Source organism: Gymnogyps californianus, chromosome 2 (genome assembly GCF_018139145.2).
Source record: "Gymnogyps californianus isolate 813 chromosome 2, ASM1813914v2, whole genome shotgun sequence".
In the NCBI taxonomy this organism is placed as follows: Eukaryota; Metazoa; Chordata; class Aves; order Accipitriformes; family Cathartidae; genus Gymnogyps; species Gymnogyps californianus.
In genome coordinates this window covers 47,930,120-47,957,925 of record NC_059472.1, presented here as the reverse complement: position 1 = coordinate 47,957,925, position 27,806 = coordinate 47,930,120, and the positions used below count along the sequence as shown (strand labels likewise).

Here is a 27,806-nt window from a genome sequence, read left to right as displayed (position 1 = left end):
GCATTTCAGTTAGCATTTACCTTTTCAGTTGCTATAACAATTAAACCAGCATGAGCTTGTCCTTTTAAAACTCCACATTGAGTTATTTCTTTTGAACAGACAGAATATAAAATGTACATAGTCTAGAAAGGGTAATAACACTTTATGGAAAACCTCTCAATGGCTAGTGTATTCTCTTGAAAACGGAGTAAAAGGATGTTATGAAATGCAGAGAGGATTTGTCTGACATAGCTCATGATCCGAATACAGTTAGCATAATGCGTTTAAGTTGGCATGGCGAGAGTCATACAGCATTTATAGCATGTCCATGCTGTAGCACGTGTCCCATCAAAGAGTACAAGAAAAACCAGGAAATAGTCTACAAAATGGGGCAGTAGAAGGACTCTTTAGAAAAAGTTACATTCATAAATCCAGTATAACAACATTACTGTCAGAAGGGCTTCATGCAAGCAGCTCTAGAGGTCTGTAAATGTACGATGCACAGGTACTGCTTCCAAGGTGATTTCCAAGGTATCAATTTCAGTGCTTTTTTCTCCCTGCACAACCACCTTTACTGACTTCTTACTGCCCTGTCTCACTTTTGCTTGAAGGTTGCTCTCCAAGGACACAGAATCTTGAGGAGGGCATTCCGTAGTGCTTAGCCTCTCCTGGCAGCATTTTGGATAGCTTTGAAAGCATTCAAAAGTATCACTGTGCTTTTCACGAGGGAAATAAGAACATTCTTCCACAATTGGCAGAGAATTACAGCTGGGTTCATTTTTGTTCTTAAATGTTCTCAGGCTGGTGTTCAAAGCTGATCTGTAGTTCTGCAGTGCCTTGACACAAAAACAACTCCTGATGCATAATTGTTGAAGAACTGTGAAATCTTTGGCGATGGTGTTTCGGAAATTGGGCTTCAGGAGGAGATAGATAACTGGATTGTAGAGTGTGGATGACTTTGCAAAGACAGCTGGCACAGCAAAGGCTAATGGAGGAATCTTATCTATCGATCCAAAAGCCGCCCACATGGCAATGATGGCATAAGGGCTCCAGGCAGCAAAAAATCCCATACACACAGCAACACTCAGCTTGGAGAGAAAAAGAGAAACAGTGAGTTAAAAAATTTCATGCATGAGAAAAATAGCCACCAAAATAGTATATGCAGAAAAATACCACCTGATTGAACCTCCTTGTTAAAAGAGTCCCCAAGTCTTCCATCATACCTCAACTGCTCTCCAAATGCATATTGGTCTAGCAACTTAATTTTGTCTAGCAACTTAATTCTGTCTGAAACTTAGTACTGCCTGAAACTTCGGACTTAAAATGTATCAGCTCCTACATTTCTCTTCCTCTTCACTGAAGTGCTGTGAAAACTCTTTTTAGACCTAAAAGGAAGCCAACCTAAAGAAAAATATGTTATTCTGGGGAAACATTTGTCTGGATTGCAAAGCCATTCCTATCTACTGTCCAATTCATAAGCAGTATTGAGTTTCCTGGCTAAAGAATGTCTTCCCTGGCTAAAGAATGTCTTCCATAATTTTACTGTTGGTGCTCAACTGGAGCCACACACAGGCATCTGACAGCAGAAAACTAGATTAGTCCTGACAGTGAATCAAATGCATTAAAGTTAGCTCCTACCGCACAATTGTTTGTCCTAATAAACTCTATCACAAAAGCTTTGAAAGGCTTTTCTTTAAAAAAAAAAAAATAAACTGTTGCATTTTTTTTTATAAATTATCACAGAGATACATCAAATGCAAGAATAAATATCAGATCTGCAATAAACATAAACCTCGAGAAATCTAAAGTAAACTGTAAGCATCAGCTTGTATAGGAAGACTAACCTGCTGGGCATAGTTCTAAGCACTGCTTATAACTGAAGTGCATATATAAAGACAGAAACAAGTTACAATTTCAGACTCGACAGCTGACAGTGCGTCAATTATCTGTAAATTCCACTGCAGATCTTCAACCAGCCTGAAGAACTCCTGTTTAGGTCTCCAAATATAATGCAGTAGCTTCAATGTAACAGCCAACCTCTAAGTTTAAAAATTTCCTCTACAGAAGAATAATATTGTCCACAACTATGCACAGAATTTGAGAATATATTATAAGCATTGTGTAATATTTTTTTCACTACACTTTACCCTCACTATAATGAACTCCCTTGGGACTAGGATGAATGTTTGCTATATCAACATGTTCACTATAGCAAAGAAGATTTAGCAAATTCTTCTATCTAGATAATAAACTGAGTAAAAAATATTCACTTTCAACTGATCATTATATACCTGTATGGAGACTACAACATTATTGCTTAAGATTGTCAGGATTATCAAGAATATCAGTAAGAAGGAGCAATGTACAGAAGGTGTGGAAAGGAGAGTTTCTCATCAAGTTCAAGAAAGATACTTTTGAGTTAGGCTGTGGACTTATAAAACCCTGTGCCCCTACGGATCTTTTACGAAGAGCAGAACGATTGTTGCCTGTAGGCACAGACGAGGTAAACCTGCATGCTGTCAGGGCCAGTTCATCCAACACGCCTGAGACCAATGCTAGGAATAGGCAGGGAAGCCGAGTTTCAGTGTATTCAGCATCTTCCATGTCTTGACTTGAAGTATTTCTTTGTACAACAGAGAACCTTGCCGGCATACGGATGTTTCTGGTACAAAATTATTAATAAAGGATACTTCACTGTAATAATAGAGTTTGGAATAGAAAGTTAGAAGTAAATTTTCTGCATTTTAAGAAATATATTGCAAAAAGTTTTTGAATAAGAAGTCTTGAGCATCAATGAATTACAAGAATCAAGCCTTCCTGAGATTATGTCATTTAAACTGAGAGGACTACATGTTGTCCTTCCTGTGAATCATATATGGTCCATCATTTGTCTCTTATGTAGAACCTTTTGCTTACTTTGGCAGCCAAATTCATTCTTGTCTGCAAAACAGAAAAGAATATTTGCAGCAAGTGCTTAACTTTTCTCAATTTATTTATGTGATATGCTTATTGCAGCAGAGCCTTAAAGGATTCTCAGTTCCCAGAGGCTGCAAAGAAGGAGAAATGGGCTCTCAGAAGGTAATTAGATAAGGCTATGACAAAGCCAATAAAATGATACTTTCTTCTTTCCTTTCACTTTTAAAAGAATTGCTATGGGTGAAGCTATTCTGCTGAGAATAGAAAGTTTTTCCTACAAATTGTTTCTGACAGGGTAAATGCAACTATTTTCAAAATCTGTGAGACTTAGTCCAAATGCATGCTTATAAGCAGCAAATGAATTCTACTGATTTTTTATGCCTCAAGGGACTATTACAACCTCTACTTTTTTTTTCTGCAAAATAATAAGCCAGTGAGCCAATGCATTGCTAAAATAGAGGAAGAAGTAAAAGAAATTAGAAATTCACAGGATAAGCTTTGAAAATTCATGTCATGAATTTTACTCCTCCCTTCATTCAACAAAGCACAAAAGAGTAAAGAGGTGAAAACAGTAAACTACTGTTACAGTATCGTGGTTCAGAAAAAAACACCTGATTCACATTGATGTCTGCTCTAAAACAAGTCAATGGGCCGCTTTCCAATGATTACTCTGCTCTCAAGACCTTGGAACAGACCTTTGGCAGCATTTTTTTTAAGCAATCTGGCATTATTTTGTTCACTTATTCTTTTGTACATAAAGACAGCACCTCACTGTATCTGCTCAGCTTAATAGTGCTGAGTTGTTCAAGGTAAAGGTAATTCTTCAACTGTCTTGCTAAAATATGGCAAAAAATATTTTTAATGCTATCTGATTGCTACTGCCCAAAATTTTTTGGTAGCTGCCTATTTATTTTAAAATGAGTCCCATGATTAGCACACAGCTTACAAAAAGTATACATAAATGGATATGCCCTCTCCTGTACTCGGGCACTACTACATACTGCCTGTAGCTTAAGTAGAAACAATGCTGTAATGTAGCATAAACAAGTACACATTATTTAAAATGTGTACTTCAGCTATGTATCTTCAGTGCAATCCATTCTCCTTGCATCATGGACCACCTTTGTTGTCATGTAGATGGGATTATTATATGCATCCTGATGAATTAAATACTTAAAAAATTAAACACAGTCTCCACTTGTCCTGCCCTAGGGCCATCTAAAGCACACAGGTGAGGAAGATCTTGGCTCCCTCGGAGGAAGAATTCCAGTGCTAGATTTAGGGCCAGATCTCCTCGTGGGAGTTTACACCTACAGAGCATATCCAAAGCTGGATTCTGCCCTTCCTTGTATCCTCAGCACAACTTTTTCTACATCCGATGATTTGCAAAAGCAAAGCTTTGTTCACAGTCAGTATCCACAAGTGCACAAGTATCATACACGAGGCAAAAACCCAGCAAGCCTCAAGGACCATGGGAGCCAGCCTGTCCCAAGAGTGCCCAGTACACACTCCCTTCTGCTGAAGTGCCAGGGAACTTCCTAAATTTCACTGAGGATCTTACCAGTGTATCTTAGGCCAGAGGCCTGCACAAACACAGCTTTATTCTCAGAAACCAGGGAGCACCCAGTGCAATTATGAAAGCTGGGAACAAAGCCTTCTCATTGTTCTGGGTTACAGATGATAGTAGGAGAACATAAACATATCATTAGTGTTCCCATCGCTTGATATTTTTACCTCTTTTATTTTGATAATATTTCAGTCTCCTTTTTGAAGGACGTTTTTCATCAGAATATAGAAACCAGTACTAAGAGGCCACCATTTTTTTCTTTAGTGTCCTCCTAGGACACCAGGGAGCTGTGCACCCCAGAGCAAGGTCTAAAAAACAGTGTGCCATAGAGAAACCATTGCTTCTCCAAAGTTTCTAAATGCAGTCACTACGGTAATGTCTGAACAGGATGCTACCTCTCTGAGCCAACTAGCTCTATTGACATGGAGCATGATGGAGGAAATGGCTCTTGTCCCTTGATTCAGCCCTTCATCACCTAAGATCTGTTAGTTCATCCACCACCATATGCCAAGATGCTGCCTGTCCCCCACAGTGGCTCACAAAGATGAAGACAGGTTCCTACAAATCACCTGTCCCTTCTGCTTACTGAATTTATGTTAGAGTCAGGTCACATGGACCCCAAACTCAGCCTCTGGGTCCTTGAAGACGGCAAGACTCACACACCTGATCTCATGGACCTGGCAATGCTTGTCTAGCTCTTTCTTCAAAAGCCTGCAAGAGCAGAAGCCTCTATTAGAAAACTGCAGACTGTCTCTCTGTGCAAACTTTGCTGAGCATTCAGGGCACCATAAGTAAGAGTATACCAAAGCAACAGGCAGAAGCTAATGGGCTAAGCACCAGGCAAAGCAAGAGTGGTTCCTGAATTTGAGTCTTGTAGCTAATTATGACTACACTGGTGGCCTGAGTTTGGTAGTTTAACCTTGCTCCAGTTCTCATCACTAAGGGAAATATTGGCCATAATTTCCCATCTTGCAGAGTTTTAGTGTACATAGAAATCATGAAACTAGCCAGCTAAACACTCTGCAGAATGGTAGTTTACTGGCCTGTAAAACCAAGGCATATTGCAAATGTATCTTGCAAAATATTCCAAAGAACAATGGCAAAGTCTGAAAAGCAACAGACAAGAACAACCGATGCTATTATTCCTACACCAGGAGGAAAGGAATTAAAATGGTATGCATCAGGCTGTAACAGAAGTCTGATGAACTTGGGATGACTAGAGGCTATCTCACACCCTTGATCTGTCCTCTTTTTCCTCTGTAAACCTTTTCCAGACTGAAAAAAAAAAAAAAAATTGTACTTTTGCCCAAGATACCTGACAACTTCATAGGACCTGCACATCTGGAAAGCCTCAGGTGTAGTGGTGATCACTATAAAAGAACTAGTCAAATGAGACTGCCCAAAAATGAAGACAACTGTACTGAAAGGTCTAAAGCATTACGGAAGGGTTTTTCTGAGCCATGCTTACATAGGAAACTAAGCACTTCTTTCACTTTTCACTATTATAAATGTTTACGCTGCACAAAAGTAAAAGTCAACCATAAACGTGATCATCTATATTAAAATAACAGAATCTCAATTTCACATTCTCCCCAAATGAAATGTCTGTTTTCTGCCACAACAAGCCTTGACAGTAAGATACATTAAGACACATTCAACATTTTCTTTATCAGTCAACCAGATTCTCCCATGCTTGCCCAGAAGCCGATTGTCTCCACCTCAAATCAATAAATATTATACAGTCAACAGTGTAAGTAATGCAACTGTAAGTTTGGCATTAAGAGTGTTTGTGTCTTCATGCAGATTCTCTCCCTTCACATGCATTTAGAAACAGCATCCTGACCACTAACACCCCGCTAAACCACGGCTTCGAAATGCCTGCAGCAAATCACAATGTTGCTGTGCCTTACAACTAAAGCATCTGTTTAAGGTGGACAAAATCAAAAAAGGCATTGAACAGCTGTAATCCTTCCTTTACTTCAGGAGTAGATTTACCCATTACAATGAATTATTCAGATTTAGCATCTTGTATTCTAAACTGTAGGTCTTCTTTGAAGAGTAACCTTTATCCAATTTGATTTCCATTGTATTGCCTATTATGCTCATAGATCTTTCCACCTGTAATTAGACACAGCTTTCAAGATTGCTTGTACCAGTGGATATATAATACTTCCAGTTTCAGAGCAGTGCAACATCCTCCACTAATGTTGGTGGTAAAATTTCTGTTAATTTAACAAAAAACTAATTTAATGAGGATTAGAAAAACCCAAGTGCTATGTCCATGCATTGTAGAAACCCAATTTAAGACCAATTAACCTCCACGGTGTGTAGATTTGTGTTGTTTCTCTGCAAATCATTGCATTCCATAATAAGAACAAAGTTAGATACTCAGTTTCTTCAATAAAAAATATTAGGAGAGAGATGTGAATTATTCAGCCTTCTCTTATTCAGCCAAATGATACATCAGTGTTTTAAATCAGGTAATTCAGAGGTATCACAAATTACAGACACAAAGAAATACAAGTTAAGTACCAGGAGATTTGTCCAATGTCGTACAGGAAGTTAGAATCAGAACAAAAAACTGAACACAATCTCCCAGGCCAAAGGCTTACCCCTCATGATTTAAATTCAATGTAATGCAGAGCATTCAGAGATAGTATTTGGACAAATATTTGATGAGACATGAAGTTAGTTACACTCATAGTGGTTTTGCTCCTGCAACATCTAGGGGGAACTAGGATGTGCTTCTGAAAGAGCTTAATCCAAAGGAACTCCTGGAGAAGAGGCAATTTTCTACATCTGTACTTGCATTCATAATATTTATCTCTTATCTACATGCTCAGAGCATGTTTTCTCCAGAAGCTGGCTAACCCAGGCACCTGTGAAGAGATCACATGAGAACAAGAGTGTCCTCTGTATGCATTATAATTGATTTTTATGGCACTAGATAATAATAAAAGCAATATCAGTAGTTAGCCAACCTTGCAAATTCACAAGCACAAAAGCAGTAATAGCACTGTACAGCTCCCATTACGTTTCCTAAAAGTCTTGCTATTGTCATTCTAAAATAGCACAGAAAAAAACACTACAGACAGATCTTTTAACATGGGACGTAGATTAGCGATAGTGAAAGTTATCTGTATTTTATTGTTCTTTTTTTAATAAAAATATTCCATTACAAATAAACAAATAGATTAAAGTGGGCCTAAATTGAGTGCTATGGCCTGGTTATGTTAATATGTTTTAGGAAAGAGATAGCCACTTAGTGTACGGGGCAGTACAGATTAAAGCAAACTGCAGGAACCTGGGAAACCTTCACACTTAGAGGAACCTGTGGCATTTTCTTGGGGCCTCGAGGCATAGGCAGCCACCAAGCACCAGCTATCATAATTCAATTTCTGGGCTTAGCCAGACTCTTAAGTGTCTAAGTCCCATCTTAAGTGCCCAAGTAATTTTCTGGATTTTGCTTTTCAAGACTGAAGCAATATCCAAGCACTTCAGCTGAAGCTGGATCAGACCATGGAGGCACAGGTCAAACCTGACCAGGACTCCTAAGTTAGAGTGACCTGATGTCAGAGGCAGGATGGAAAAGGCTGGAGGAAAAATGGGCTATAAATTGTCTCTAAATTGACAGGCGCTACAAGGTAGTCTGTATTGTGGCTGAAATCTGGCAGGAAGAACTACAGTTCAACAAATAATCATTCCAAGTATACCACAAAATTGACATATTTGGGGTGGATTATTTTAGCAGTTTCTTAAGAAAGGAAACCCGAAAAGTGTCTCTTCTCTCCTCTGTACTTTTATGAGTTTGACTTAAACCATCCTCTTAGCAGATGTCTCCAAGAGATTATCATGTGTAATTGTTGGTATTATTATTATTCCAGGGTGAAATTCTCTGCAGATGAGCGGTCTCAGAGTAACTCAAAGAGTTTACAATCTAATAGTGAAGATTAGAGCAATTTTGAGGGGGAAAAATCAGGGAATAAAAAGAAGAAATACTTGTCAGTACAGGATAAGCGGTTCTGCTAGTGTTCCAGCAGCCCAACAAATATCAACCTCTCTGATATACCAGCATGACTTTTTGTGTTAACATCACAAAGGAAATTTTGAAGGAGATATTGTTTTTATTTTGTCAGTGTTTATTATAAGGAACTCATGAGAATAACAAGTAGCACAGAACGTGCATGCACATTTCTGAGTGTTGTGAGCATACAGTGTATCCAGCATCTTGCTCTCACAGAACAGGAGTATAGAGGTCAATTAGGACAAGCAATGAAGACTCTTAAAAGTTAATTAAAGAGTTAAAGGATAATATCTTATAGTCAAATGAAAGACTTAAGAAAATGAATGTCTACTGAATATCCAGACTGGGGCAGGAATATACTTAAGAGCTTTAGATGGGATATGTTCCATCTAAGAATTATTACAAAGAAGGAGTAGGTAAGATGTGGACATAACTCTTTAGTTCTTAAACTGCTTGGATTGAGGAAGATATTTAGGTTACAAGACCATGCAGTAGACAGGAGGATGGCATTTCCCCAAGATACTCAAAGGGAGAGGCAGGACAGATTAAGATGTCTACTGCAGCTACACTGTACTTAGTAATACGAAGAGATGTCAGAGAGAGACCAGGTTTGTTAGTATGAAAAAGAGAAAGCAGGTCATCTATACAGAGGCAGATCTGTGAGATATCCAATTGTATATGGAAATGAAAGTATCCGTATTCCTGAACAGAGAGAGAAGATAAGGACCAAAGATGACTCCAAGCAGAAGGTTGAAGGGTGGTGAGGAAGATACTTTGAAGGACATGCTGCACAAATAACTAGGGAAATGAGAGAAGGATTCACTGAAATCAAGCAAAGACAAAGATTTTCTACTGGAGATAATTAAGAGTCAAGAGGTAATACTCATGTCTTTCAAGAGGTACATTATCTAAGAGTGAAGCATGCCTAATGTCAGCTGCAAAGTTCCTCTTCTTATTTTTGGTATATTAAAAAAAAGATGCTGATCTTCTCCTGGAAAGGGACGGTTTGGCAGCAAGAAACAATTTCCACAGCAACTCCTGCGACCACAGGTTTAATTTTACTGTATAAGCTAGTGGAACACAAACCTTCAGAGGCTTTGGTTCAAAAAGTATTGAGAGAGATACACTTTTCTGTGACTTTTGTCCTTTGTTCAGTTATACACAAGAAAATTTGATCTCTACATTACAATTTAAAATCTTTAATGATGTAAAGCTTAAGCCTGGATCTCCTCAGATTTCTGCAGCTGAGCAAACAGAATTCACTCACTCAAAATCAGACTGGCTTTCACAAGCAATGGTTCCTAAGCATGAGACCCAAACTCACTTCTACTTAGTGCTCCAATTTTTAACCTTCCTTTTGATCAAAAGTCTGAAATCTCGATTTTCACAAGTAATGAAGCTCTGTGAGCTCAATTATCACCCTCCAGGAACAACACAGCTACTATTTGTATGTTTAGCAATTCATTGCCATGGAGCAAATCTGCACAATACTGTTGTCTGAAATAAAAATGCAGTAAGGACCAATTTTCTTTTCCATCTTTATTCCCTTCTCAGGAACTTTCTTGGTCCTTAAATGGTGCTGCCAAGCTGTGCCAAAAACAGTTTGCCAAAGGCTAACTTTCAAATACCTTGACAGTAATGGTTTGTGCGTTGCTCATCCTGGCGGGGCCAGAGACATGCTGTTCCACTGCTTTCCTGGATTCTTTCACAATTACCAGAATAAGAGAGTAGGAAGTGACAATTACTCCACAAGGGAGAATAAAACAGAAAACAAAGAGGACTACAGTGTAAGACATGGCCACGACATTTATGTTGGTGGAATGCCAGTCAATGCAGCAGGCTGTGCCATAGGGCTCCACTCCATATTCTCCCCAGTGAACTAGAGGACAACAGGCAAAAATTGCTGCGTAAGTCCAAGCACAGGCTATTAAGATGTGTCCATGTTCTCTCCTGAACCTGTTCCCTGGAAGACACAAAACAATCAGTAAAGATCAGCATGATTGCCATGTCTGCATGGAGTTTCCCATACACAGGCAGCAGAGCAGGGTAATTAAGAAGGATAACCTTAATAGCTGTTCAAAATATTATAGCATATTGAAGGTTTGTAAGAATAGGGCATGGTTCGCAACAATTTGCAAGAAAATTAAGTAGCTGAATTCTCTGATACACGTAAAATACTTAGCAAAATATAAATCTGTATGAATAAATCTCTATCAAAATGTAGCAATAAACTCTGAAAAAAATAGTTTATTCAGGCCAGCCTTACTTTCAGATTGGAACTCTTATTCCATGTTTCCAAATTATCACCCTGAATTAAAAGAGCTTAAAAATAATCAATTGCATATATCTAGCCCTATAATTAATTATCAATGATCACAGAAATAAGAATTGTTTGACTGGATGTAAAAGATCTCTTCTATAAAAATACACTCTATGATATGGAACTCAGAAATGGTGGTCTATGTACACAGGAAAAATTGCGTAATTTAAGACAGAAACATTAGCTTACCATAAGCTGGAAAACAAATTTTGAGGCAGCACACAGTGCTCAGTAATGTCAGTGTTGAGAGGCTGCAGATCCCAAACAGCACCCCACAAAATGCATAGAACAAGCAAATCGGTTTCCCATAGAGCCACCTGGCAAATAACCAAGAAAGTTCATTCTTAGATGCTATCCTTCTTTCTTAAATGTAATACTAAATGGTAGAAATATATATACAGTTGTAACCTTAAAAATTCAGTAAAACTGCATGATTAAATTATTTGTTGGTCAATGATCAACTACAAAAGATATTCTCATTTGAAAAACTTACAGCCAGTAATCATGTCCTGCTTTATTTTTATGATTCACATTTAAGCTTTTTTATTTTTATAAAACAAAGCAGTATATCTTAATGATAATCATTCTGAAAAGAAAAATCGAGATGCTTGTCACTAGTAGGCCTAGATCATAAAATAATACAGTTTATTATTATTTCTGCGATCTTTATGTATATTTTTAAAACTAATATTCATCAAAATCAACATGTTCTCTTGTGAAGGTTCTCCAGAAGAACAAAAATTTGATCTGAATCCTCCCTTTCTATTCAGACACTGGCAGTATTTGCAGTAGCAGTTATCAAAAGCCCCATTCTAGATTTTGAAGACATCATCTCCATTAGTCAATATATTTAGCAATATTTTAACACAGAAAGTAATGTGATAAAAACTGAGTAATTACTGGTCTTTTTCTCTTTTCTTTTTTTTTTTTTTTTGATGCCAAATTGAGAGAAAACTAGATGGGAGAAGGACAGAGAGAGATTTTTTCACATCAAGCCAAATACATTTTTTTTCATTTTGGTTAACTGAAAAGAAAAAATTACCCAGGGGTTATGTTGGGTGAGGTGCTCTCCATCTCTTTTGTGAAATATATTCTACTTAATTACATTATTAAACACACATTCCTAGGTTTCTCAGTAAAGTGTTTTGTGAAGCCAAATCAGCACTGCATATTCACATCTGTACAGTTGCGGGACATTCTGCAACAACTGGGATAGACCAAAACATTACAAATACCATCCTATCCCAAATCCTGCAAAACAACTCCTGACAACCAGTTCTGATCTTCTTTCACCTTTTCTATCTAGTTCCCTTCTCTCAAACACTTTCATACTGCCTGGGTTGCACAAATACTATCATCTGAGGTCTAGTAATGAGCCTCCTAAGCCTCCCAAACTTTATAAGAAGATCACAAAAAATAGATCTTGCACAATGATAAGAGGTTGAATTCATGTGGATAAAGAGGAGAGAAGCGGGGAAGGAAGGAAGAAGTTCTAAATTCAGAGTGTTGGCCTAAAAATTAATCCAGAACACTACATTTCTACGCATCATCGCTACCACTACTTTTGGAGATCATAAGTAAATTCAGAGTTTTCTCTTTATGGTACCAAATTTCACTGTCCAATTAAAAAAAAAATGAAGCATTTCACCATCACTTGAATAATACTACCCACAAAGGATAAATGCAGTAGGAAGTGGATGTTTGGAACAAAAATCTTCTCAGCCCTGCAGAAATCAAAAAGATAGTAACCTCAAATAGACACAAACACTAATTAACACCAGCAGTCCATAAAGCTGCTGTTACAGAGCACACTTCTCTCAATCCCTATAATTAATTCCCATTTTTATGACAAGAAAAGTGGCAGAGTAATTCGGTCTTCATCGCTGACACAGACCTCCAGAGCCTGCAAAGGATGTGAAATATCACATGCATAGGGAACAAACCTGTGTGAAAGACTGGAGGTTACAGCTAGAGGGTACAATGTCAGAGTCATACCAAGATCACTGATGGCAAGATTAATAATGAAGTATTCCACTGGTTTCAACAAATTCTTTTTCTTGTAGGAGACGTATAGGAGAATAGTGTTTCCACACAAGGAGCATATTCCTGCAGAGAAACACAGAATATGAAGAAAAAGTTACTTTCAGCCATCCTTTTTTTTTTTCCCTGCACAAGAATAATGTGCTGTCATCATAGCTGGCATTTATCAGGTAAACGTCTCTCTTTTTTATATTTGTGGTTTTCTCTTCTTTATATTCCAATTTTTTTGAAAATTTTTTATCATTTTTCCTGATTTCTTCCTGTTTTGTCCATCAAACTATCTACACAGATCTAATGAATAATTTTGTCCATTAAATTAACTGACCTGCCAAAAACCATTTTTTTCTGTAGGAAGCTGGCATTAATTAAGCCAGAGACAATATCCATCTGGCACTGCACACATTTTCCCAGTTCCAGGTCTAAAGCTCTCCATTCACTAACCCTTCTTCCTTTCTCTTTGAGGCATTTTCTCAGAGGTGTCTGTTATTACTGTTCCCAGTAATAATAGGCAATATAGCAAGAATGTTGAATGATGCATGAAAGAGAAAAATGTAGTTAAGTAATGTCTCTACTGTGTGTAGATAGAAGTATTTTCTCTGGGAATGCTGGTTTTACTATGACACCTGACAAGAAACTTAAGAAGGCTGCACATAGTCTAGTAGAAGACAAGCAATTTGCTCTCTACCTTTAAACTAAAACAGGATCAAAACCTAGGATGGATACATAAAGTTAGGTAAGAATTAGGTGACCATCATTTTAGAAGGTCAGACAGCAGTCAAAACCCAGAGTTTTAGGCAGCCTTTTATAGACACACAAGAACAACACTTTCAAACATAAAAGCTTCAGGGGGCCGTGGAAACGAGAATGCCTAATGAATAGGAGAGTCCCTTAATTAATGCCATGTGAAATCAAGCTGTTGAAGAGAGACCAAGTGCTCTTGTGGACCTCACTGCCTGTTCCTGTATACCTTTGGAAAAAGCAACACTTTACCTATAGAATATAGGTAAATATTGATATAGAAATTGACGTTAACAAGTTGCATAGAGACTGCAAACCAACATTGGCTTTGGATTATACCCATAAGAGAATTTACCTCATTTAATCATACTCTCACAGGAAAAAAAAACCCATAATTTTCCCAAATATTCTACAGATTATGATATTTTCTCATAAGGAAATGGCAGATTAGCAAGTAATGTTAGACACTGATACTAAATTCCTTTCCATCACTGATCTCCTTAAGCTCATTTCAGATATTTGTAATTTAAAACCTTCTGGAGAGAGAAAAGATATTCTCCTTGAATTCTGCTCCTGCAAATGTGTAACAATTTTGTTCCAAACATTTTTCTTCCAAGACTTCAAAAATGTAACAATGAAAACACAGTAAAAGGCAATCATTTTGTTTAAAATTATTACTTCCATTTTATTTCCACATTTTAATACTTTACAACGTTTCAATTACATTTCAATCTGATTATCATTTGGTATCTCTGAAAGGAACATTACCTAAACAGCATCCGGTTGGCTGAGGTCAAGGAGCACAGATCATCAGACTATCAGCGTATGCTCTCCCACTGTTCCTAGTAAGATTAATTTTAACCAGAACATAAAAACTGTAGCCACATCAGAGATCTGTTATACTAAGTATCTTCAGTGGCTATACTACAGAAGAGTCAATCATCACACTTTTCATTAGCAAAACCTCAATTTTATTTTTTGCTTTTATTTCCCGTGGTGTCTGTTCTTGTCTGGATTACCAGCTCAAGTCCATATACAGTTTTTTAGCATGCACCAACTGACATCATAGTCACTTCAGGATCTGGGTGACTGTATGGTCAAAGCCATCCCTGTTCACTTATGTTTCCATTGTGAAATTCCTGGAGGGAGAGATGGGAAGAGGTTTTATCTAAAACATTTTTTTTTCCTTTTTAAGCATATACTTTTTCTTTCAAATAGTTTGTGCAACCTTTACAAAATACCACTTACTGGAAACCTCTTTTCCATGTTTCCCATTCCTCCTCCTATTAGCAAACACTGAAATAAACTGCTTAGTGAGTTCATGGAAAGTTTGAGGAGGCTTGACAAATTTTGGTCAGGAATGGTATAAGGAGACAGCAAATGGACTAAATGCTCTATCAGGATCACTCCAAGCTCCAGTTTCTATGGCCTTGTGAACATACCGCATCTGTTTTCTAAGCAGAGCTCTTCAACAGCTTTGGTACGACTGACAGTAGATACTGAGGATACATCCTGAAAAAAGACTCGGTGATCTGAGCGTGGTTGATTACCATGAGATCCAGAAAGAGAAAGTTAAAAAGAAAGTTATGAGGCAACACTATGTTGTGTGACTAGCTGAACAAAGATGGGAGAGGAGAACATGGGACAGACAGATGAAAATGTCACTATTTTATCAGCAGTGTTGTCAATAAAGAGAACTGCATCTTATTTGTTGTTGATAGCACATAGAAAACACCAAAACCAGAAATAAAACTACACAAGATAATTTCAAGTCCATCTGGCAGTAGAAAACCAGCATGAGGTTTCTGATGAGAAATTACCCTATCATTAGCTGAACCAGCTCTGCAAATTCAGGAGTACAAATACCGCAGGTACGTGTCTCTAAATTGATATGCATCGTCCAGCCAGGCTATAAGTCTCCTCTCGAACTCAGCTATCCATATACAGCTACTCTCTAAAATAAATAGGGCTTACATCATTTAAATTTTTTCAATCAAAATGTTGAGAATACATGTTGAAACACATGTTAATCTTTGAAGCCATTAGGATGCAAATATTCATTGGCAGGACTAAAGACACGGGTTCACTCTTTGTTGGTGTTGTATTTATTTTGCATTAATCCCATACTTCAGGGGTACTATTGGTTGCCTTAGGGAAGGAAAATTTCTGTTAGGACATTCATTTGGCTGCTACGTTTGTCTTTTTCACCATCTTCTGAAGCACCAGACATCACCCATGCGTACTAACTGCACTTAAGCAGGGTGGCCACTCCTCTCCCAGATGTCTGGGTTGCCTTTCCTGGCCTCTGGCTCATCGTTACACTGACCGGTACCTTTAGGATTGGATCTGGATTTTTGTCCTCAGTCAGATCAGGACTATGGAGGATAAATTTGCCTCCTCTCTAACAGCATAGCCCCGTCCCCAGAAATCTCACTTTCTAAGGCAGTGACTGGAAGTTGGCCATAAACCTGATCTTTCTGGCACCTTTCCCAGATATGTTATAATTATGGCTTTTGGTATTTTACTTCAGGCATTATGAGGAGCTAGGATATGTTGTTCTATGGTTTGCAATGATGTACAGAAGAGAAGCTTTCCTGTTTAGACTTAACAATGATCACACAGATGCCAAGAACAGCCAGGGCCTCAGAAACCAGCGTTCCTGTCCAGCTTTATATTCCTAGTACTGAATAAAGTTTTTGTACCTAACATAAACCACAGCTTAAAAACCTTTTAATGATTTTACTCTATGCTTTTTTCCCCTTTTTTAAGAATATAGAGAAGTTCAACTGTGTCAGAAACAAACTTGACTTTTACAGTCAAGTCTCCTTACCAAATCAAGTACAGCCAAAGCTCTATAAATATATGTACTGTGAAATCATACTTACCAAATACCATATAACATATTCCAACAACAATATCAGCTGATTCTGTTATTTTGGACTGGAATGTTGAGTTACTGAAAGATGGGCCCATCTGAAAAACAAAACAGGACACAGCATTAGAAATTCAGTATCCAAGCAGACACCTGTGAACTCTCTGCAAGGCTATAAGCTATTTACTGGGGAAAGGACAGGGAGAATTTAATTTTATTTTATTTCCTGAATTAACAATTAACTTATCTGAATGGAGGATGCAAAGAGGACGGAGCCAGGCTCTTTTCAGTGGTGCCCAGTGCCAGGACCAGAGGCAATGGGCACAAACTGAAACACAGGAGGTTGCCTCTGAACATCAGGAAACTTTTTCGCTGTGAGGGTGACCAAGCACTGGCACAGATTGCCCAGAGAGGTTGTGGAGTCTCCATCCTTAGAGATATTAAAAAAACATCTTGACACGGTCCTGGGCAGCTGTCTCTATGTGGCGCTGCTTGAAGAGTGAGGTTGGACCAGAAGACCTCCAGAAGTGCCTTCCAACCCCAACCATTCTGTGATTCTGTGTAATTTACAGATGAAATCGCAGCCTAGAACTGATGTCGAGGTAAATCAATTCCTATTAATTTGAGGGACTCATCCAAATATGAGAATATCACAACATTACAAATACAATTGGTGAGCAAGGGTGCATTAAATTTTGGAAACTTGACTTGGCTCAGTAAGGTTTGTTCCAGAACATTACTCATCACTTTACAACAACCAGAGAAACTGAAGTAGGAAATCTTAACAAGGGGTACAGAACTGCAAATATAAACCTAAAACAAACAAACAAACAAAAACCAAACCAAAACAAAACAAAAGAGATGTATGAAGAACATCAGAATAACTAATAACTAGAGACAGGAATGTATGAGATATGTGTATGTATGCACTTAATTCTCAAACTTATTTATACCATTTAAATTGTAACTTTACGTAGGGGTGAGCCAAATAAAGTCTCTCTTTCCTTCTGCCTTCCATAAACATTCCACTTTTATTTCCCATCCCTGCCCTCCACCTTTCTGAATCTGTCTCATTGAGTGTATTTGTAAACCTGTCTATAGAAATTTGTGCTTCTCCAGCCCAGAAATTAGAAAAGTATATGAGAGAGTAAAGGGCTGAAGGTAAATCAACAGCCCTTCCTTTAGTGTAGAGCTCCTGCCAATTCCCTTAAACTACAACAGATATCGAACCCTCTCAAATTTCAGGAAGTGGGTTATTAAATTTAAGAGAGTCTGTATTTCAGGTATCCTATGTGTCAACTCTGAACATAGCTACAGGTGTTAGTATAAAGTCTTCAGCAAGGAGACATACTTGCTGTGACAAGTCAAGTCAATGGGATATTGCTCAGCTTTTCTTAGCAAAATCCTTTGTGAAGAGAGTTACACTAATGAAAAAGATCTTCTGTCAACTGTCTTCACATTGGTCTAGGATACATGCTGGTGTAACTCAGAAAAATGCCAGTTACAACTAACTGTCCTCTGCCATTCCTGTACTCAAGGAGCCTGCTATGAGGCCAGCCCTGTGATGCAGTCCAGACCTTACTGCCCATGCAGATGAGTGCAGGATCAAAGTGAGGACAGTAACGTGTGATAAAATTACAATATACCTGCTAGAGCCATACCCAGATACAGAGATGCTCTCACATACAGGGTTTAACGCATCATACAATTTAAGGGCAAAGACCTCAGGTGGAGCTGTCTTCCACCACAGTCAGAAAGAAAGAAGTCTAACAAAGGCTAGTGTGTTTGTTTGTTTGTTTGTTTTTCCTCCTCTCACAGATGCTGTTGCTGTATTGTCTTAACCAGCATTAGAGAGATTATCTGGAGCTGTTCTTGGCAAATTGAAGTTACCTCAAAAATATGATGACAAAAGCTCAGCAAAATCCTCCAGATATATTCACAGGCCTTTGTCTCGGATAATGGTAAATACATTTCCACTGCTGGTCATCTCTCACTTTCTCTTTGCTTCCATTGGGTTTCTTATTGCAAAGGGAAAGCTCCTGTCTCCTGCTTGATCACTGTGGACAGCAACAGGCTCTCGCCCCATCCCCAGCACAGCAGCAGCTCACAATGAAGCAGCAGCACAGCCTTACACGTTTGGCTTGGGGGCAACATGGGAAACGTCAAAGAAAAAGTACCTGGAGGAGTGAAGTCACCTTCGCAAACAGCTAAAGCTGCCAGCTCATATAGCACTTAAACCTACTGCCTTTTAGCTAACTGGTGTGTATCCACAGTAAATAATGATGTTGTAGCTGTATTTCTTTCTTTCAGTGTAATAAGGCAGAGTATCTCAATTCAGCTTGTCCATCTTCCCTATAGCTTCCTATAAGGTGCTTATTCTCCCAGTCATCTGTCAGTTGTTTCTACATAAAACCCTTGCTATAATCCAGGACACCTCCACTGAAACCAAAGGGGCTACATGGTTGTTCACCAGGCGTTCACTCAGGAGGAATTTTAAGCCACAGGCATAACACTAATAATACTTATATTTTAATCCTTTTGCCAATATTTGTTCCATTCATTAAACAGAAGCAGTAACAGCAAGATTTCACATCAGAAGCCTCAGCTCTAGCATTTTCCTGGTGGCCAGTGCTGCAGCTTGTGACTGCCCGCAAGAGACCACAACAAAAATAGTGACAGGACATTCATCTGCTTTTTCCCTGAGGCAATCTATTCACAAGGAAAGGCTGAGCTCATTTCAGATGTTAGTGCTCTGTTTTCAACACTCTCTCCTATCAAAAGCAACTTTCGTATTTGTTAGAAGGAAAGACATTCTACCCTAAAAAATGCAGTTCTTCAGCTGGTCATGAGTTCTGGAAAGCTACTTGAGCTCCTGGTTTTCCAAAGCAGTCTGCTCACTTGTCAGAGGTAGACCTTCTTGGATTTTATCCATGTTGTCTTTGGAATGAATTTTGGAGAATGAAATCCCGTGCTGAGAAAAGGGGAGTTTTATTCCAAGTGCCCAGTGCTGGCTGGACTCAGGCAGAGGAGCATTTAAGCCACAACCTTCATACTTCAAAAGAGTCATTCAGACATGACAAAACCGGGCTGATATTCCCAGTATATGCAGTGTCCCTCATCCAGAAAGCATCCAACTCTACTCCTAATTCGGCTTTGATAAGAGTGGCCTCCACTTTTCTGAGTAGATAAAAAATATCTCTCTCAGAAATGTCAGGAAGATGGGGTTTTGTGCTGCTGACAATGTGGCTCTTGCTTGTCTCATTTACTTTACCCCTGGTCCCGTAATACCACAGTTTTCACCCGCCACTGTAAATGAAAATCACTTCAAGATTGCCGTAGCCTATTTCACTCTTTCTGTTATGGAAACTGTAGTCCCTACAGCCTGCTCTACTCAGCTCCTCTCTGATGTATCTCCAGCACCAGAGCTCGTGTGAAGTCAGTGTACCAGCTCTGTGCTCTAACAAGAATTGTAAGAATAAATGTTTCAGCCTTCTGTGTGTTATCAAAATAAGAAAATAAAAACAGATAAGGGAAGTGATGATCAAGGAAAAATAACTCCATTCTTGTTAATAAAAAAAAATAAATGCCTCCATTAAACAACAGTTTGATAAACACCTGAACAGTCAGTTCCAATAGATCTTATTTGCAGTGTTTGGAAATCTACATTTTTCTGAGCACTGTAAATATTTCTTGCTATTCTTTTACAGTAATTTTTAACTAAAACTGTGCCTTCTCTGGACCAGTGAAGCCATTTTAATCATGAATTCCCAAGCTGCTAAGTCTCCGGAAACCTGCCACCCAAGCAGTTTCCAAGCATCTACCTTTTTGCAGACATTTGTAGTAATTTTAGAGTTAAGTACAGTGATTAATTTTGCACATCAGTAGTCAACAGCTCTGAGTGGGCTACATAAAGAAGGGCTTTAAAAACAAACAATATTTAATCAATTTATAATTTAAAAGCAAAAGCATCACTTTTAGAAAAGATGGATAAAGCCATCTTCAAAGAAGAGCTGGAATAGAAAAGAACTGCATGTTGATGTTTCAAAAACCACTCAATACTCTCTAACATGCTGTGCTGGCAAATAGCTACAAGTTTCACTGGCTTTTTTTTTTTTTTTTTTTTTTTTTGGTCTGGACTGATTAACTACATAATGATATTTTTGAAAAATACTTTACCTGTGTTTACCTATAAAATATTTTATCTGAAAAATACTTTACCTGTATTTTTCTCACTCCTTCCCTCAACAGTTAGAACAACTTGCCAACACACAAGAAATGCATTTAAATTTAAATTGAATTTTTTTTTTAAATTACAAAATTTAATGTAAAAATTTAAACTTTTGATAATATGTTAATTACCATAAATCAGGTAACAACTAAGGTCTGGACATCTACATTCAAGGTATCAGTTTCAATAAATTGGTTTAAAAGTCACACTCTCAGTTAAACTATTGTCATTGTGAACATATGTCATAAATCTCTCATTTTCTCCATTCAGATAGTCTTATATTGACTTCAGTTCTTCCATCTTCCCCAAATAACATTCTCCCTAAGTATTCAATGCTTTGCTATTTCCCTATATTGTATATATTAGCTTAAAAAGGTAGGTAGAAAATAGCCTAGCAGGAAAAGTATGCAGCAGATGGAGCAGCAGGGTAGGAGGAGGTAAAACCAATAAATGAATACAGTCTAATAATTCAACATTAGATGTAAAGTATTTGTGATAACTGGTAGACACTATTTCATTTCAAATCAGGTTAGTGACATCAACATATGACTAAGAAGGAACTAGAAGTAGAAAAATTTCCAAATGCACTTTCAGTAATAATTATGTTTTTATACTAAAGAGGCATTATTTTTAGTCCTATACGAAGCTCTTTTGAAACGGGTTCTGCACTCTTTTTAATCATCGGTATCCATTAAATGTAATAATAAAGACAAATTGCTATGCTCTAGTTTAAAAAATATCTCAGAAATCTTCCCTTTTTAAAAAAAGGTTTACTCCTCAGTAACTCTGACAAAAAATATTAAGCCAACAGAAGACATACACAGCAACTTCGATGATTTCATAGTGCATGAAAGATTCCTGAAATAAGGAGCACATAGAGGCCTTTACCAATAAACATGGGGACTTCTTTTTCTGCCATGACCATGCTTGTGAAGACTTTGGAAGTCATAATATTAACTACTGTAAAAATGTATTAGACCACAATCACTAATTCACATGTATGAATAAACATTTCTGTACGCAGGTTTCTACTCTCTCGTTTTGTTCACTCCCATTGCCATTTCAGCATGCAATCATAAAGTGAGCTGCCTCTTCATGCATGCATGGACGCACTGAGGTCCTATCATTGTTCAACCTTATGGAGAATTCTCTTGGAAATTAATTTGCTTTTCACTCTGGTTATAGAAAGCCATATTTTTGGAGCACAGGACTGAAATCATGCTCATCTCCAACATGTCACTCCACCTTCTATAAATAACAATTGCTGGAAGGACTAATTAGAAATCAAAGAGTATTGTGTCTTGTGTGCAGTGGCTTATCCATAACAACTCTGCAGACACCAAGGTCAGTGAAGAAGGAGGAGGAGGAGGTGCTCCAGGCGCCAGAGCGGAGATTCCCCTGCAGCCCGTGGTGAAGACCATGGTGAGGCAGGCTGTCCCCCTGCAGCCCATGGAGGTCCATGGTGGAGCAGATATCCACCTGCAGCCTGTGGAGGACCCCGCACAGGAGCACTTGGATGCCCGAAGGAGGCTGTGACCCCGTGGGAAGCCCATGCTGGAGCAGGCTCCTGGCAGGACCTGTGGACCCATGGAGAGAGGAGCCCACACTGGAGCAGGTTTGCTGGCAGGACTTGTGACCCCATGGGGGACCCACGCTGGAGCAGTCTGTTCCTGAAGGACTGCACCCTGTGGAAAGGATCCACACAGGAGCAGTTTGTGAAGAACTGCAGCCTGTGGGAAGGACTCACATTGGAGAAGCTCATGAAGGACTGTCTCCCATGGGAGGGACCCCACACTGGCGCAGGTGAAGAGCGTGAGGAGGAGGAGGAAGGAGCAGCAGAAACAACGTGTGATGAACTGACTGGAACCCCCATTCCCCGTCCCTCTGTGCTGTTTGGGTGGAGGAGGAGAAAATCAGGAGTAAAGTTAAGCCCAAGAAGAAGGGAGGGGTGGGGGAAAGGTGTTTTAAGATTTGGGTTTATTTCTCATTATCCTACTCTGATTTGATTGGTAATAAATTAAATTAATTTTTCCCCAAGTTGAGTCTGTTTTGCCTGTGACAGTGATTGCTGGGTGATCTCTCCCTGTCCTTATCTCGACCCATGAGCCTTTTGTTATATTTTCTCTCCCCTGTCCAGCTGAGGAGGGGGAGTGATAGAGCGGCTTTGGTGGGCACCTGGCATCCAGCCAGGGTCAACCCACCACACAGCAACAGAAGGGAACAGCTAAGCTTAAATATGAACATGATAACTCCCTTATCAAAATGAATATTTAAAAGCAAAGCAAGATACAAAATATGCATCATGCACTCCACTGAGTTACACAGAGATTGTGGCATGCACCTCAAAATCTTCTATTGTCTCACTGGCCAAGCTCTGAAATAATTGGAAGTTGCAAAATATCATAATCTTCCATGCACATATCCCATCTTTTATAAAAGAGATTATTCTTGGCAACACACTTTTCTAACCCAGCCCTAAAATGCCACCTGTTCAGTGGCGCCATATTGAATTGTCCTCTCTGAATTGCAGTGTAATGTGACCACCACAACAGGAAAGTTCACTCCAAATTTAGTACATTGGAGATACAAGCTCAAAAGCTTTCATCACTACAGTGAGGGACGAAGGCGTCCTTCCACCAACACCCCTGGTTGAAGCACCGCTGTGTAGTGAATGACTTGGGCTCTTCATTCAATCCGAGAAAAAGCTTCTCCAGGGGACCAGTTAGCAGATCTTACAGCTTGATTAGGTTAAAATGGCATCAGGTCATTAGAACTGTGAAGTTCACCTTCAGTTACTCCTGCCGGACGCTGGGGCATCAGTCTAGCTGGACTCACTCAGTTAATGCATTAAAGCTGGACAGCCCCCACGCCCTCCCTTAGCATTGCTTACCTTGCACAGCCTAGTCACTCATTTCTACCTCGTTTACATGCATTCAGACTGCAATCCTGATGTTTGAGGGGAGTGATGACCAACCTTTCTGCCTGAGCAGGACACACAATTTCTACCAGCAAGGTGAGCTGCCTGCCATGATATTACTGAATTCATATTAGATCTGACGCTTCCCAAGGGGTCAGATTTAAATGGATGTACATAATATATTCCCCCACTTTCCAGAAACACAGGTCTTATGCATATGGGATGTGCAGCGTGCACTCTCATTTCCTAGAAGTAGCCCTTTCCAGAGGATGAGGTAACTCTCAGCAAAGAAAATCATTACTTGTAGCACATCGTTATTCATGCTATAGATCTATTGCATATACAAAAAGCTCTCAGATTCAGCTACTATAATTCAGTCACCTTCTAGTTAGAAAGCTGCAGTTGTTCAAAACAAAGCATAAACAGCATTCAGTATTCAATTGTAGGACAAGGTTAGTAAAACAGAATCAAAATTTAATTATTGGGATGAGATGAGGAAGTAGAAAAGCAAAGCAAAAAAGGGAAAAAATCATACAACTACTTATATTCAGAACTTGTTTTAAGCTTTGACAGCAATCAAACTATTCCCACTGAGTACGTGAGAACATTCCTGAACATCAGAAAAACACAAATATTAACTTTAATTGCAGAATATTTACAAATAACATAATTTGAACTGTACAGCTGGTTGAAAAAAATTTGCATGGTTTAATTCCAATATTCTTGTAATTTTGTTTCTATCTATCTGATGAATGGAGGATTTATTTAACCAATCAATAAAGAAAAACTTAGAAATTCATAATACTCCATCAAACTTTATAATATACCCTGCACTAGCAACCAGGGATAGGTTTGTGAAAGCTGCTCAGATCACAGGCTACAATGGTGCAGACACAGAACAAAACAATGACAATTCAGTGAGAAGTTCCAGCAGTAACTTGCTAATTTTGTCTCTCAAAAGGTCATAAAGAAGACTGTTCGCTCTACTGCCATGTCTTCTGAGCTGAACCACCTTTCCAAAGTTTTAAAAATAAATTATCAGTGTATACAGCAGGAATGTTACTGCTTGCTAGAAAGAAGACTGACTAATAACAAAGAATTGAAGGAGTGAAACAGTATTGATTCAGGTCCACAGGCCAAAAAGTCTCATTAATCCTGATTAGGTCACAGGTATCCAGGGAACAGCTCGGTCCAACAGAATTTATTTCATCTCCAGCTAGTGAAATGGTTGTTATAATTTGCACAAATATATGCTGCTACTGTTACCATTTATGTTTTGACCTAGCAAACCAGGCTATATTGGAAGAGAAACAAGAAGCAGAAACTGATGAGAAATGTGACCTCATTACAATGGTCACAAAATCCTATCCTCAAACCTATTAACATGTATGAAATGTTTTTGATAATTTTTTATTAAATGCTTTAGTTGACCTCAACACGCATTTTTTTTTGTAAAACACACATGGTTTTCCTACTGTCCTGGTTAATAAATAAAAAAAAACCAGGATAATATTTTAATGAAATATGTTGAATTTAATAGCACTTGATACATTGCTTCAAGATTTATTTCCATTATTGTTTTTAAAGATTTGAAAGCTATATGCTTTGGTTTATTGACATTATTGAACAACTCAAAATTTTTCAACTGTTTTTTTTCATCACTGCAAAATTAACTGAAAAAACACTTATTAACAAAGTTCTTACCTCAGTGCCTGTGATTCACGCAGGTTACCCATTATAATCCGTATGATTTTATACTCTGTGGATGGCTAGATATTTGCAGTTTGATTACTTGAAAAGTGTCTTCCCTCCCTGCAAGAAGGGCTTGCAGTAGCAGTGGACTACTGTTCATTACTGTTGCTCTAGAGCAGATGGAACAGTTGCCGATGTGCAAGTGGTCCGTGACTCTCGAATTCATTTCTGTATCAGTCTGCCAGCATCTCAACTGATCAGCCTCTTAGCAAGTTTTGGAGACTTAGAGATGCATTTTGTTTGCTCTCCTTTTCCTCCAGACATTTATAGACTAGACAGGTTAAACAAGATAAGCTGCTGCCCATTCCATCAAAATAGCTAATGTGATCAATTATCTATAGTACTACAAAAAATTAAAGGAAATTACAGACACTTCCATAGTATTGCATAGTCATAAGGATAGTAAAAATACCCAGAATTATTGCTAGGCACTTTAAAAGTAAAATACAGAATAAACTTTCATTTGCCTGTTCAGTGCAGCTATTAATGCTTGTTATGATAATTCAGCTAATGAATTGGTCTGCATTTGCACAAATAGTTTTATTTATTTCAAGGCAGAAGTTTGCATCATCTACTTTTGAGATAAAAAGCAGGCTTTGTACAGAAGCTATGGCTTAAGCATCACATGCTCTCTATATTGTATTATCTCATGTTAAAAGTAATAAACCGATAGGATGGGACAAAGAAGAAGGTCTGGTCTAGAAGGGTCCCATTTCTTTCCATTTTCTCTTCTTCAGGTAAGACATCCCCCTAAAGTATGGTTATTTCTCCCTCACCTCATTGTTTCTTCTCCTCATTGCATTTTTTCTTCTTGCAATCAATTTATAATGTAAAGTTTACTGGGGAAATCGCATGTTCCTGTTCTGGCAGTTATCAGTTTCAAAATTGCTTTATAAACCTTGCTTGTACATGCAGACAGAGCAGAATGGGAGGCATTGAGAAACAAATGCTTTGTGTATTGCTCCTTTATTTATCAGAAGATAAAGCACTCTCGGACAAAAAGACTTTGGGCAACATTGTGAGAGAAAAAAAACTATTAACCTGTGGCAGGAATGTTCCATGCTCAGCGTAAGAATGCCTTTTGATATCAACTTATATGTAGGAGCTAATTCCTCATCTGATTTAAATTTGTGTAGCTCAAGTACTGTAAGCAGTGAAGGGACCACCAGCCTCCAGGCTAACCTCCCAAATTACAAAGCATAAGCACATTATAATTTCTGTTTGCAAAAACTTAGAGATTCATATCCCTAGTCAACACTTTCTAAAGGTTAATTATTGTCAATACAGAATCTTTTACATCTTTCTTTTCCCATTTTTAACCTGAATTTGTCTAGCATCAACTACTAACCGCTAACTCACATTTTACCATTTTCCACTGAAAAACTCTCCAGTATCAGGAATCTACTCCCCAAATACATAGTTGCAGAACATGTCATATTCATCACTTAGGTAAAATAAATTGAGTTTCTTAATTATCTTATGATGAAACTTTTTTTTTTTTTTAAATCACTCTTGAAGCTTTCCCTGGCTCCTTCCCAGTTGTTCAGCCTGCATTTCTCCTGCTGGGGCACAAGGCTTCTAACTCCAAAATATCTTCATGAATGCAGTATCTAACTTCTCCCACTTAATAGTCCCCAGTTTAGATATGCATAGCTAGTATTTCTTCTCCGTCACAGCATCGCAATGGGAACTCACTGATCAAGCATAAGTTACCGCTGCTGCTAAGTCCTTTGTTTTTTTCCTAACATTCTGGGCTGGTTTATGCTATGTGTATACCTTTGTATTTGACTGACCCAGCTTTTTCTTTATAACAAAGCAAAGATTTCTTCTAAATCACTGCTAAAAAAAATTGCAATATGCTTAGCCAGGAGCAGACTTATGGATAGATCCTGCTTATGATGCTTTTTTCTTTTTCCCTCTATTATTTTTCAGGTACTTCCAGATAACCATTTTAGAAACCTAATGCATTCTACACTGATTTTTTTTTTAATCAAGCCAGCATTCTTCCTAGCAAAGTCACTACACATATGCCGGATTATACTACTAAATAACCAAGTCCCTAGTACCTACTGCTATTAATGAAGCAGTGCACTGAGCAAGAAATAAATTAACTCTTGCAAAATTCTGACCAACTTCAACATGTTTTTCTGTTGGAGTGTTTTCTTTTGTTTCCCACAAACTTTAAAGCACTACAGTGTCTGAAACAAACCCTTAGGAGAAGAGGCATATGAGCTGCTTCCTCAGATGATTATTTCTATAGCTACAGTAGATTACTTCAGACTTTGGAAAGAGGAGGTCTGTCCTCCAGCTGTGTGCAGTGCTCTGCATGCACACCTTGCAAATAAACAGGGTCATACACACAACATAGCCCCAACCCTATTCTCCCTTTCCTTAATCTCAGTGGAAACAATCTGGCCAGATGTCCAAATTCAGCCAACCATGCAGCCCCAAGG

At 38.4% G+C, this 27,806-nt stretch overlaps 1 protein-coding gene across 1 annotated transcript; it reads right to left on the bottom strand.

Annotated features, from left to right (window-relative positions):
- Positions 1-455: 455 nt before the first annotated feature.
- On the bottom strand, positions 456-16,557 carry LOC127013686 (opsin-5-like). Its single transcript, XM_050892668.1, has 5 exons — positions 16,470-16,557; positions 12,750-12,912; positions 10,996-11,123; positions 10,115-10,449; positions 456-1,067 (listed from the first exon to the last, which is right to left on the bottom strand). Exons 1-5 carry the CDS (start codon positions 16,555-16,557, stop codon positions 456-458), a joined length of 1,326 nt encoding a protein of 441 aa, XP_050748625.1.
- Positions 16,558-27,806: the final 11,249 nt, after the last annotated feature.